Source organism: Cicer arietinum, chromosome 7 (assembly GCF_000331145.2).
Source record: "Cicer arietinum cultivar CDC Frontier isolate Library 1 chromosome 7, Cicar.CDCFrontier_v2.0, whole genome shotgun sequence".
Classification (NCBI taxonomy): Eukaryota; Viridiplantae; Streptophyta; class Magnoliopsida; order Fabales; family Fabaceae; genus Cicer; species Cicer arietinum.
In genome coordinates, this window is record NC_021166.2 from 355,467 (window position 1) to 369,475 (window position 14,009).

The 14,009-nt window shown below is 30.9% G+C and overlaps 3 protein-coding genes across 7 annotated transcripts in view; 1 reads left to right on the forward strand and 2 right to left on the reverse strand.

Moving 5' to 3' along the window:
- LOC101491768 (uncharacterized) overlaps positions 1-4,925 on the reverse strand; it is a 6,739-nt gene extending 1,814 nt beyond the window's left edge. Inside the window, exons 1-9 of one of the 4 annotated variants that reach the window (XM_004499294.4) lie at positions 4,617-4,925; positions 4,469-4,540; positions 4,255-4,382; positions 3,859-4,025; positions 3,703-3,772; positions 3,502-3,556; positions 2,710-2,793; positions 2,379-2,417; positions 2,062-2,108 (exon numbers count right to left, since the gene is read on the reverse strand). In XM_004499294.4, the coding sequence (XP_004499351.1) occupies positions 2,062-2,108; positions 2,379-2,417; positions 2,710-2,793; positions 3,502-3,556; positions 3,703-3,772; positions 3,859-4,025; positions 4,255-4,382; positions 4,469-4,540; positions 4,617-4,781 (827 nt within the window). In that variant the 5' untranslated portion in view covers positions 4,782-4,925. Of the gene's footprint in view, positions 1-2,061; positions 2,137-2,378; positions 2,418-2,678; positions 2,794-3,501; positions 3,557-3,702; positions 3,773-3,858; positions 4,026-4,254; positions 4,383-4,468; positions 4,541-4,616 lie in introns of those variants that run through there. The other 3 variants (XM_004499295.4, XR_012161321.1, XM_027334980.2) reach the window with 3 other exon arrangements.
- A 4,252-nt stretch (positions 4,926-9,177) lies between these two features.
- LOC101491246 (uncharacterized) lies at positions 9,178-11,090 on the forward strand. 2 transcript variants are annotated; one of them, XM_027334448.2, is made up of 5 exons: positions 9,178-9,676; positions 9,765-10,005; positions 10,401-10,559; positions 10,648-10,794; positions 10,883-11,090. In XM_027334448.2, the coding sequence occupies exons 1-5, from the start codon at positions 9,645-9,647 to the stop codon at positions 11,000-11,002; spliced, it is 699 nt and encodes a 232-aa protein (XP_027190249.1). In that variant the 5' UTR covers positions 9,178-9,644; the 3' UTR covers positions 11,003-11,090. The 2 variants fall into 2 exon arrangements, with proteins under 2 accessions (XP_027190249.1, XP_004499349.1); XM_004499292.4 differs by having other exon boundaries at positions 9,182-9,676; positions 9,756-10,005.
- Positions 11,091-11,497: 407 nt separating this feature from the next.
- LOC105852026 (uncharacterized) lies at positions 11,498-13,013 on the reverse strand. Its single transcript, XM_012715414.3, has 2 exons — positions 12,371-13,013; positions 11,498-12,286 (listed from the first exon to the last, which is right to left on the reverse strand). The coding sequence occupies exons 1-2, from the start codon at positions 12,939-12,941 to the stop codon at positions 11,844-11,846; spliced, it is 1,014 nt and encodes a 337-aa protein (XP_012570868.1). The 5' UTR covers positions 12,942-13,013; the 3' UTR covers positions 11,498-11,843.
- Positions 13,014-14,009: the final 996 nt, after the last annotated feature.

Consider the following 14,009-nt stretch of genomic DNA (forward strand, 5'->3'; position numbering starts at 1 on the left):
AAGAGAAATTAATGAATATGTTAACATCCAACAACTATTTTTCTTGGGGAAAGAGGAACTAAGTCCCACATGTCGTTATGCTCAGGAGCAATCATCTTATCATGGCATGTCGTTGCCTCTATCTCAACTGAGAGAGCCTAAAGATAAACAATGAAAACTTGGAAAATTGTGAATGTGATAAGGGTTTCTAGTTGGTTGAGTATCTTTTGAAGAGCAATTGGTAGATAATCATCAAAAAAAGTTATCATTCATTTGTACAGATCAGCATTATGAAAAACCGTTGGAGACAGGAACGAATCATTGCGATTCTCACTGGCTTCTTCAATTGCTGGAAATCTAGAATGACACTCCATCAACCATGACGCATAATGAGAGGTTTCTGCTGAGGATATGATTGAATCTCAAGTCTCGACAGTTGTAGAACCCGCCAATTGGACCTTTAAAGGGGATAAAGGTGGACCAAAATAGAAGTAGGTAATACCTTAAAAGTACATTAGGTTCAGCCGAAGAGGTGATATGGTGCTCTTCAAAGAAGGTGACATCTACCGAAGTAATATGACACAAACGACAATTATATCTTTTTGCATCTTCGATAACCAACTTATACTGATCAAGAGAAAGACCACAAACAAAACATGCACAACCATGCACGAGATGAAATATAACATAAAGAAATCTAGGGACCAACACTTCATGAGGACTTCATAATTATTAGCTGGAAAAAAAGGCATGCAAACTGACTGAAAAAGCAAGCTGTTTAACCAACATTTTTTGTTTAAAGCAAAATAGTATGGGCAATCACAATAAGATGGTGATTTTCCCTTTCAGCTACCCTGTTTTGTTGAGATGTATTAAAGCGTGTGGATTTATAGAAGAGGTCATAAATGCCTTGTACAAGTTTTTTTAGAGTCTTCAGAAAGTGTCACAAAGCTGGACAGATCATGTATAGAGAAAAGGCAAGTTACCGGATTAATGGTTGAAGGCAGTAGTATCAAGAATTCAAGAAGTTAGATTAATACCAATATTTTATGTACAAAATGTGGTATTGCCAATATGTGAGCTATATTAATAGTGGTAGTGGAGGACCGAATCTGTTAGTCTACTTTCAGTTTCAGTAGAACATGATCCTAATATTCAGCTTCAAAGAGAGATGAATTGTGAAGGCATTGCTAGGACAATGGCCAAGGAAATTTACATGCCTTCAAGAGAAGAGGTAGACCTTAGGGATCAAAGATCCACAACCTAAATCAATACCAAATGGGCCGCTGAACCTCAAAAGCGGTGAAAAGAATTAGGTGGTCCGAAGAAGACAAGTAGCATAACAAACAAAATCCTATATTGAAACTATGAGGGCATGTGTCAGAGAGTGACTGTGATACTGGAGATGGTTCTTCTAAGGCTACTTCGTCAACAGTGTCTGGCTAGAAATTTTGCACTGGTCGATTGATTGGAGACAGATGGTTGGAAGCCCTAACTTGACCGCAGCCAGAGATACATAATTTTTTAGTTTCTATTTTTTGAACCATACTCGGGTGGATGGCTACAATACCATAATGAGATGGGCAAATATTTACTGGATTGCTCGAGGAGTCCCTCAGCACAATCAAACACACACATATACAATTTAATATTAGAAACTACACAAATACAGAAACTAAAGGAACTATATATATGCGACAATTATTAAAACCAAATATATATCGCACTATATAGATAATATTCTCCCTAAATAAGAGATATTTTCTAATAAATGTTTTACTTTTTATATTGTGGCATAACTTTTCTGCAGGAAGCCCATCAAGAATTAAAATGCAAGCATATAAATAAACCCAGACAACAAGATATTCATTATGGAGATTTGTGACTGTAACAAAAAATCACAACAAATTAAACTGGTTTAGAAATTAGGAGTGCATTAAAGAATATTACATCTCAAGTTGTACAGGTAATTCATACACAAGACATAAACTATACAGTGAAAAGTCATAAAAGATATGTAACAAACCAAAATTTCTGATAAAAATATTCATTTTTCCAAAAATTATTGCAGACAGGGCATACCTTTGCTCTTGAAGCATCATTTCAACCTCCTTTTGAGATGCCTTGATCTACTATCCAAACAGTTAATAATCAAAACTACGTAAAATATCAATGAAGAATGTAAAAATCATCCAGAGGATTGTCAAACTAATCAAACATTTGGATGTCTAAACCTCTTTAATTGCATGGCCATGTATTTTAAGTTATGTAAACTTCTTAAATTTAATACTTTGTTGGAAATTTTGAGATTTAAATGTGCAACGAAAACAATTGAAGTGAGACAGTTTTTAATGAGAAGACAACATTCAGAAACATCTTGCCTCAAATTAAAGTCTTACCTCAGTAACCAATGCCTTGCAACTCCAAACAAAGGCTCCCTGAAAGTATGCAGGGTATAAATCTTTTGCACTAATAAACAGAGCATGATACAATTACATTTACAGTTAATTGATAATTGGGTGCTGGTATGCACCAGCATTTAAAAATATGAAAAGGAAATCATGATAGAATAACAGAATCTTTTCCTTATAAATTAAATAATTTTGAATAGATTAACAAGGAGAGAGCTACTCATGTCTCATAATTGGAAAAAAAAAATTGCAAAGACAATGGGCAGTTAAGTTGCTTCAATTTTTTACTCAAGTTTTCAATTTATGAGAAGGTGCATACTGCTCCATGTGCTGCTTGCTGCTGACAGTGATCAGAAGTGACAACCCAGACTTTGGGGCAACCATCCTCTTTTAAAGCTGAAACCTATATTGAGTAAAGAATACAGGTTATACAACTGTTAAGTTCCATTTAAAGAATATGATGAAATTGAACATGTAGGACTTTCATAAAGACAAACACTTCTTATTAAAAACATTAATTAGTTATATGCCTTACATTATGCGAATATAGATGCTAATAGATTGATCACTTAGAAAATTAGAATTTAACATTTAATAAAAGCAACAGCAGCAGGAGATGCTAGCACATCGAAAACAGGATGAAGAGCCGTGTTGCATGGACACGGTATAAATACCAGTATTCGTATGCACAAGGTTACAGGGATTAGGCACAAATTTTGAAGGAAGTAAAGCATCAATTTATTTCATTTAGCAACATACCAAACAACTTAACAAAAAAACTTGGTGTTATGTATAGATTGATTTGAACTGAGTAATAAACAACGAGTGAATAGTGTACATAACCATATGTGTGCCTAGTAAGTACCGATATTGTATACATACCCAGTACGGGAAAGACAAATATTTAATGAGAACCGATCCACTGTAGATCAAAAGAAAACTTGAAAAACAAAATCACACCACAATAATTGCTGATCTAGAGATCAAACAGGAATTAAAATTTATATTCGAAAAGTCAGCTACAAAAGAAGGAAACTGTCCATAAAATCACGGTACATGTTCAGAGCAAAATTAAAGTGAGGAACTCCATTGACCTATAGTTATATCTTACCTCTTTCTCAATCCATGTATCAGCAGATGATTCACTTGAGAAAACAACGTCGATACTGCAAAATGGGCAAAGTATGATCTATAAGATTGGAATTTAGAAGAATTATCATGGTCAAACGAAATGGTGATTAACAGCTACTTACATTGTTGTATGGTGATAAATGAAAAAGTTAGTAACTAAAAGTAAGAGTGGAAAGAGTACCCAGCAGAATATTCCTTGTGATTGGGGAATCCAGACATCATGGCATCAAATACAACAACCACTTTGACCTCTGTGCAAGCAAAAACATGAATGAAGACGATAACAGAACTATAGAAAACATAAAAATGAGTAGTAGTGACGGTGGAAAGCAGAAACCTCTGAGCATACTAAAGTTTATAAGCTCGTCAATTAGCTTTTGGCGAGCAAGTTCAAGTTTTCCATTCATAAAATGTTTCTTGAGCTTCATCCAATATCCACAAACATTATAGCCATCAACAAGCAACACAGGGACAGCATTGTCAATTAAACCCAGCTGGTTTGTGCTGCAGTGCAGGATAGCAATTTAGCAACAAAAAAAAAAAAAGAAAAGCAGAGAAAGAAAAAGCATGTTTAACAAAACAGCTAAATTAAGATCTTATAATATAAAAATTAATTATATAAGTGCTTATGAATAAACTATTTCTATAACAAAATGATAAATAAAGGCAATTTGTATAAGTGACAAGTTGTTTTCATAAACTATCTCAGTGAATGGAAAGAATGAGAACTTACTAGTAGAGGGAGGAGGTGGGATCGCGATAGAGGCCAGTGTGATCCTCCACAACATCCTCCTTTTCCGCCTTCTTTTTACGGTAACTGGTGGAAGGTCTAGGAGTGCTAGACTTTCGTTTTTGGAACTCCTAAATAGTATGAATATGATAGAAAACTATAAATGAGCAATAAATTGAATAATTATAAATGAGGAAATTGTGGTAGGTAGAGATACCTTCCATATTTTGAGGAAGCGAAGGTTTTGCTTGGCGTTAGAAGTGATTCGAGGTGGTGGTGGTTTAGAACCCTAATGAGTAGTGAGAAAAGCAGATGAGAAGCAGTAGTTACAAAAGTAATAAGGTTAATAAAGAGGAAGAAGGAACCTGAGGCGCATGATGCTGCTGCTGCTTCTTGCTTTTGGCGGCTATGATATTGACACTGTGTCTGTGAATGTGACTGTGCCTGCGAGTGGAGGAAGAAGAAGAAGAAGAAGAAGCATTGAGTAGTGCTAATGAATGGGATGTTGATGGAAGTAATTTCAATTTCATAGCAGAAGCAATAAATAATATTCTATCTTCTTGTTGTTATTATCATTCGATTCCTGCACACCACTTTCCTTCGTTCTCATCGATTCGTTACTGCTTTGCCTCCATCATCCCATTCCCATTCCTATTCATCCCACCAAAAACTAATAATAATATTAAATTCAATTCAGTTAAATCATTTCTGTTTTTTATTTTCTTTTTCTTTTTTGTGGTTGTCTTCGGACGTGTTCCGGGTTAGAAATGGAAAGGGCTCGGGCTTTCTTACCATTTACCAATTTCAATTCAGAAAACGCCCAATTCCATCTCTCACTTTTTTTCAATTTTCATCCACAATTCTTATAAGATGTTATTTTAGTTCATCACTAAGTAGAAAATTGGTCAAGTTTTCTCTTTCTTTTGTCCATCTCAAAAATTCTCCCTTCAAGTATGGATTTAATACATGAAGTTTCATAAAATATATGGTATGCTTGTTTGTTGACATTCGAGTTTATAGTTTATAGTTTTTTTATAAGCTATCTTAAGTAATTTTTAAGTTTATAATTTATATTTTTTCTGTTAATTTTATTTTTATTATTTCAATTAAAACTATTTTTTATAAATTATTTATTATAATTTAAAATAAATAAACTAATTATATCAACAAACTATTTAAATTAATTTAAATAAATCATATTTTAAAGTAGATAATTTATATTATAATTTAACATAAATAAATAAGCTAAAAATAATTTAATATCAGAATAATAAATTTTAAATTAGGAAAATAATAAATTTTAAATTGTCAACTTTAAAATATTTTAAATATTAATTGATATAAAATATATTGTTAATTAAGAATATCAATTTATGTTATTTTATATTTTAAAGTTAACTTCTTCAATTATTTTATCAGCTATAAACTATTTTTTATCAAACAAATTATTGATTCACACAATTATTGACAAATACAAGATATATAATAAACTAACGTAACAAACTTTCTGGAGAGTAGATAACAAACTTAATAATATTTTATTAAAGTGAGACCAAATTTACTCAACTTAACAAAGTGCAAGACTAAATTGGACATTAATACAATTTCAATTTATTGCGCCTATAGTCCAACTCCTTAGATTTAACAAATCAAAAGTTTTTTTTTTTTTTTTTTATTAAATTTATGTGAGTTTGATCTAATGGTTCACCACCAAAACTGTAAGGGAAGACTGTAAGGGGATGCATATCATTATACAAAGTCAGGAAAATTATCAATTTTATTGAAAGTTTGCTTCAAAATTGCCGTATAACTTCTCAATTGTAAAATTTTAAACTTAAAATCCTAATCATGGCGCAGATCTAAATAAATGATCTAACTATTTATACTAATTGCAATTGGTAATACTTAGTATTTTGAAGTTAATATGATAATTTAAATTCATAAAATATAGTTAAAAAGAAGAATAGTGAGTGGAATATGTGGAACTACTTGGGTCTAGTAAGTAGTGTTAGCAATTAAGAACATAATAAAATAAAAATATTAAAATAGGGAGGAGATATAACCAGGGAAACAATCATTCCTTTAGAAAGATTAGTAACTTGCATGCAGTCAAATAACACAACAAATTGTTTAACAAATGCCTTCTTGCCGAAATAAATAAATAAAGCTCCCGTCAACTTGATAGTATCGTTGTTTATACCTAAATGACCTATATATTTCGCCAAGAGTATAACAACATAAATATAAAGAATTATAGATAATTTAAGACATATGAATCACCACAAACCAATGATGGTTAAGAGTTAATAAATGTAACCACAAATTCGATCATTCAGTTAGAAAAAGTCTAGAATGATATCTAAGTTAGGAAATCTTCATTGCAAATGAAACATATCACTGCTAAAGTGATGAAGAAAAGTTTTGAAATCGAAACCCTAACTTATATAGAAATATCGATTATACAATGATATTTGACAATTAACGATGTCAAATAAATTGATTGACGATGGAATGACTTCAAAGTAATGAAAACTGGGTATATGAAGTTTTGAGATGTTTTAACGGGACGAGAACAAGTGAAAATGGAATGCAAGCAATGAGAAGTGATGATATGGTCTATTTATAACATTATGGTTCAACCATTTTCACTTAGTTGTCAAAATGTGCCATGTTAAAAGAAATCATCATGATTTTTCTCGTTGAGTGAATTATTGTTTGTTTAGCAAACGTTACACCGCCTTAAAACTCATTGAACAAAATTAACTATTATCCCTTACTTATTTCTCTCTAAGATTTTTCTTCAGGGTTAAGCAAGCAACCTTCACTTAGCAAAAATTCCTCTTGGCCAAGTGAAACCAATTGATTGATATACATTGATAGAATAAATAAAAAAATTATATTATTAAATAATTATAATCATTTGATCTTTTATACAATTTAACTTTTATTGTATTTTAAAAGTCATACAGATAAGAGTTTGTAATTGATTGATAGAGTACAAAAATTTATACGGCTAATACCTCAAAATTATTCTCTAAAATTTAATATCTGTTCAGTGAGCAAACATAATATAAATCAACTTTGCATGGGTCACCTAATTAGGAGTCTAAACTGTGGCATAATTTGAAATATTTGTTTTCTTACCGGTTCTAAGTTAATGGATTTTTTCAACAATTTGTGGGCTTCATATAACTTCTTTTTAAAAGTAATCACTTTAAAAAAATATATATATTTTAGAAATTTTATCTATTCACTATAAATTTTTTGAACAAAATGAGAATTTAAAAATTGCATCAAATGATTTTTTTAAATAATTTTATTATGGTAAATAAATACAAAACAACTTCAATTCTTTTAAAATTTAAAAAAAAAAAAATCTCTAAAATATTGAAAGTAAAAATATTTTTTGTAATCAGTAAGAAACCGGTCCTGTATTTAGAAGCATGATAAGAAGAAACTATCTCTTTTGTTTTTCAATGAGTATTACCATCAGTTGGATCATATCATGTTGATGATAGATAGATATCATAGTTAGACACATTTTACTAGGGATAATTTAACTTCAAAATTATTTTTCCCTTTTTCTTTTTCTTCTTACTTTATTGGATATACGGTAATGATTGATTTAGTGAAAAGTAGTTTGATAATTTGCTTTATCATAGTATTTCATATAAACATTTTCTTTTAATGTTTTCTAGGCAATTTAGGGTAGAATTAGTTGGCGTTGTGAAAACAGGACAATCTGAAAGTTGGAACTAATTTGCAGCATTGTATACCATTTTGTTTTTCAATATGCAATTGCCAAATGTTCGGATTAAAATTCGATTCGATTTGTACATATGTACGTTTGATAGTCTACTAAATTATCATTACTATAGTTCGTTTTTTTTTTGGTTTAAGGGAACTCTTTATTAAATTGGAGAGAGTATCTAGTATTCACATAAAAAAAATATATTTAATATACATTTCATAAAATATATACACCTTAAAGGATAAAGATAATGATGTAATAAATTGATAATATAATAAAAAAATAAATAAAGATAAAATAATGAAAAAATTATATTAGACATGTATTATTGATACAAATAACATGCTATTGTACGAACAATAGCTACTAACAAACTTAACCTTGCTTGGCACCATGTAAAGGTTTTTGGCTTGTATTCACTTCCACCAGTTGCAAAAGCAGAGAAGAGCCTCCTTATAGCTAATCATTACTTTCTTTATTTAATTAATTAAACTTTTGATAAAGTGGAAGTAATAATTGAATGTAATAATTATACTAAGTTTAGCTGGTTGATCAAATTTCTTGTTCTTTTGAAAGTCACTTACATTTACATTCTACACACATGTAGTGTCATTTGTGATACCGTGACATGACATGGTGCCACAATTAATTAATTTTTTAATAACCAGCACTCCATGGCCACTTTGGTCATTAACCACTCCACAATTCACATACTGAAGGAAGCATGTGAAATAAAAGAGAAGTGTGATCACATATGGGAACATGTATAATTTATAAAATACTATACTATAGAATAAAATACCAAAGGCTCTACAAAAGAAGTACAGAATAGTGGTGAAATAGAATGGGAAGTTAGTTGTTGGTAGTACACCTAACGTAACGTTAAGGACAATCTCAATCAAATACTAATCAGTAATCAGTAATCAGTAATCAGTAATCAGTTCATAGCATTGGGACCTCTTCTGCTTGCTTTGCTGTGTCTTTGGAATGCACTCCAGTCCTCCTCTATCATGCCACGTGACTGGGGCCTCACATTCCAAACCTCTACTACTATGTTACCCTTTTTTATTTACAACAACAACCATATGATATAATTATTGAATTAAAAATAACCGTTTAGTAAATCTCTTATATATATGAACAAGAATATGTTATATGGGATTTTGCTCATAAATTCCAAAGTAACATTATGCATTGTGGTAGTTGAAATTCCCACCTTTTTTAGATCTATTTTTTCTTTTTTTCTATTCTCTACATTGCTAAATATTAGTTTGTGTGTTTATTTCCTTTATTTTGATCCTCCAACACTCCATGTGCATCAAAATTTCAACCTCTTTTATTGCTGCTTTTCTGGCTGGAATAAAAGAATCTATCTTTTATTATCTATTAAAGAGTGCTATTGTTCTAATAATCATGCATGTAAGGTTCTTCTCTTCTGGCATTGCATGTGCAGCAATCACCTCTGCCCACTTCATTTTTCTTTTGTTTTTTTAGCCTCTCTTCACTTTTAAACTACGCATCATCACACAACCTTATCACTTTTCTTTTTGTATGTATATATATATGCCTCTCAATTACCAATAGTTTTAATAATTAATGTCATAAAGAAAACACCTTCTTACAATTGATAATATCAGCCACAATGAACAAAACTGTACCTTGTAGCCGATCCTGGTGAGTGTCAAATTAATTACCAACCATTTTGATAATTAAATAATATTTTGTTGAACTTATTTATGATGAATTTGTGAAGGTCTATTAGTGAGGACTCTCTTAGAAGATATGTGCAGTTTGCAAGTGAAAGTTGCATACAAGAGTTATTAGCAGCTTCAGATACAAACAGAGGAAATAATGATGGATGGAAAGTACTTAATCTTGACAATGGAGTAGAGATATCAAAACGTAGGTCAGGTTCACTTCACACTTTTCGCAGCCGTTGGATACTTGGATCTGTCTCTCCACAACAATTCATCACTGTTGCTAATGCCATTGATGCTGCAAAGGTGAATCCCATTTTTCTCATCTAATCACAGAACCAACATAAAGTTATCTTTATGTTCTTATGGAGTTCAATAAACAAAACAGAAAAATTAAACATTGTAGGAGACTTCAAACAATTAGATTTAATTCTCATCTAGCATGTTGAAAAGAAAAATAAAACTTTTGTCTCTAGCACTTTTAGTTTTTCCTTTTTATTTCTATTTTTCAACATTAACATCACATGATTGTGAATGTGAATGTGTTGGTACTAGTATGGAAAACTCTTGCAACACACAAAAACAAATTTGTCAAAATATATATGAAGTTTGACACTAAATTTAAAAATATATAATTTTTTTAAGAATATAAAAATACTAATTATGATATTGGTTTTCAATTAATGATTGTGTTAAGCCAGCAATGGGACTCTGATTTGGTGGAAGCAAGATACATAAAAGAAATTGAAGACAACCTCAGCATAATTCGTCTTAGGTTTGGAGAAAACTCCAAGCCACTGTTCAGGAATAGAGAATTCATTGTCTATGAGCGACGTCAAACCATGGAAGATGGCACTGTGGTAATAATGACTACTCAAAATTAACTTATACCATAAAGCGTGTTTTAGAATCATGGCTTTAAAGTTAACTGAATGAATGAATTTGTAGGTAGTAGCAGTTGCTTCATTGCCAAAGGAGATAGCTGCTGGATTACATCCTAAGCAAAATAATGCAATAAGAGGACTATTGCTACAATCAGGATGGGTAGTAGAGAAGCTTCAAGATAATTCATGTGCTGTTACTTATGTTGTTCAGGTAATTAAATTTTAATATTCAATATTCATATACGACTAAGTTTTCTTAATTTACATTAATAATCCTCGTTGCTTTTCTTTTCTTTCAGTTGGATCCTGCAGGGTGGCTTCCCAAGTGTTTTGTGAATCGATTTAATACAAAACTGGTTATGATTATTGAAAACCTTAGAAAATTAGCACAAGCATGTCCAAGTGAAGGTCAAAATTGACCACTTTGTAAAGTTGCAAGGAGAGGGGAATGTGACCATTGACCAAGCAAGCACACTATTAATGGCCATTCATATTATTTACTTACTATTTATAGATTATATAGATAATAAATAAATAGAATCAAATTGATAATGCCAATTAATTTTAGCAATGCAATGCACTTATCGCAACTCACGAAGCTCAAACTCTTTGGTCTTAGTTTCAATGTCTCGTGATATAAAACGTTTTAAATATTGAGCGTGAAATTAAACAAAGGCTAATATAAGTATAATACTATATAGATGGAAATAAAATATGCTAGAGTGGGAGAATAGTGACACTTCAAAGCTATATTTTAATTTTAATTTTTAAAACTATACATAGTAAAATTACTTAATATGTGATTAATATAATTGTTTGTTTTATAATATATTGACATTAATTTCAAGGACTACAGGAAGAATTTGTCATAGAAGAAGAAGTATCTTATTTTCTAAGTTTATCTAGTGCTCTTTTTTACTTGTAAATGCTAGGAAATTAATTATGTTATTTTTTTAAAAAAATTGAACTTAAAACATGCTTCTTAAAATTCTTTTGGCGTTCTTTAACTTACTACCACAACTGTCTACAATGATCTTTAACCAATAAATTTTGAAATGAACTTTAATCATTTGCTTGTAAGCTTGTTAGTACAATAGTTTGTCAAAGGCCCAATAGAATTAAAAACCGGTGATTGCTCATCCAACTTATATTTTTATGCACAAGATATGCTAAATACACTATGAAAACATTTACTAAGCTCTATATTAATCTGATTATAAAAACTAACTAGATAGGAAAAAAAAGGGAGTTAATTAAAAACTAATTAGCATCAGCAATATTATCATTTAAGGGAAGCAAGCTTAAGGAATGTGGAAACACCGTAGGATGAGACATCGATTGTGGGTTGAGTTGTAGAAATGAACAAGCTTCAGTAATGTTGTGAATATTGATGTCATAGATGTACAATTGTATGCAAACCTTGATTAGTAAAATCCCATCTTTGAAACCAAGAGGATTCATCCAAGGACTTGAATCAACACTCCTCCGCTCAGAAACTCGATTCTTCAAATTCAAAAAGAAGCGTGGATATTCTGCTTCAAAATCCTCCAAACGTTTACCATGTTTGAGATTCCATTTAGACTCATAATAATCTTCAAGACACCATACATGAAGTCCTTCTTCTGATACCTGAACATAGTTAAGTTTTCCTTCATTTTCTCCTATGCAAGCTTCAGGAACCGATCTAAACTCAACAGATGGAACTGGTACAGAAATCAACAAAGAAAGCTCATTCTCCACATCAAAAGTGAGTATTTGATCACCTTCTGTAAGCCAATATAAAATACCTCCAATGTATATGCCTTTGTTTTTAATCAAATCGCTGTTGCAGTAGCATATCTCAGTTGATTTCCTCCAATCTTTTGTCGCTAGTGAGTACAAATCAAATGTGAAAGAGAACGATTCATCCTCCTCATTGCGTTTCACTCTAACCAATTTGAATTTGAATTTGGATAGCTCAAATTCACATTCAAAATCAAAAGCAAGTGCTATGCTATCTGTAATGTCACATTGAGGAGGCCAATCCAATTGAATCCAATCTCTATTACAAGGATTGCAGAGATATAATCTGGTTGGATTTGGAGAAGGCAAACAGCTACGGCAACATATAATCCCTTTGCTCGACGCCAAAACAACAACTTGTTCAGGAAGAAAAGTGAAAACAGTTTGGTGCACTACTTTACCACCGTTTCTTGTTTCCACTGGAATGTAACTAACCGTTTTGATATCGTGTTTGCACAACATATACCTGTCTTGAACAATGAAGCCGTTTAACACGAGATTTGCGTTTTTTAATTGAGCTTTCATGAATGAACGGCTTGAAATAATCTGCTTCCAATCTTTTGAAACGCGCTTCATACGAAACAACTGCTTCACTTCAATTTTTTTAAAGAATATCAAAGATAATGTCTTTGTTCAGACACAACTCACTCTCACTCTCACTCTTAACTTTAACCTTCTTCATTTTCTGAAAAACAAACATAAGTTTGAAATCGTGACTTGGTAACAAATAATAAATCAATCAATTTTTGTGAATGAGGAAATGTACAAAATGATTAAAATGGAATGCATTGTGAAAAATAAGTAAATAGAAAGTAAAAGGAAGAAAAGAACAGTTCTTGATAAAGATATGAAAAATGGAATGGAGAAATTAATAACCGTTAGAGAGAGGTGAGAGCAGAGGAGAAGAAAACAAACGCGGAACGCAGAAAGCTGTTTTGATATGATTTGATTCCAGCACGGCGTTAATAGTAGTACTCTATATTGAATAGTGAGTGGTAGCGTAACAAACTTTCATTTGCAGAGACAGAGCCGAAAACGAGTGGAGTGCGGTGTGTCTTTACAAATTCTTTTTGCATAAATAGAAACAGATAGTGCAATTATCACAGAGAAAAAGGGAAAAAGTTTGGTTTACGTGTAATTTAATAAAATGTAATATTTAATTACTATTATCCATGCATAAATTATAATTTTAAATTTCTTCAAATAAATTATATTTAATTTTTTTTAATGGTTTCTATTTTTTCTATTTAATTAGGTTAAATTACATATGTAGTCCCTTAACTTAATTTCAGGTAACGTTTTAGTTTTTTATCTTTTTTTTTCCCGATTTAGTCCTTTATTCCTAACAATATCAAATAAAGTATGAAAATATGAGTTTATTTGAGGATTTGCGTTACGAATTTGATTTTTTTTAATGGTTTCTATTTTTTCTATTTAATTAGGTTAAATTACATATGTAGTCCCTTAACTTAATTTCAGGTAACGTTTTAGTTTTTTATCTTTTTTTTTCCCGATTTAGTCCTTTATTCCTAACAATATCAAATAAAGTATGAAAATATGAGTTTATTTGAGGATTTGCGTTACGAATTTGATGAAATTTATATTATATTGAAGAACATAATTAATTTTATGAGTTTTGATTGA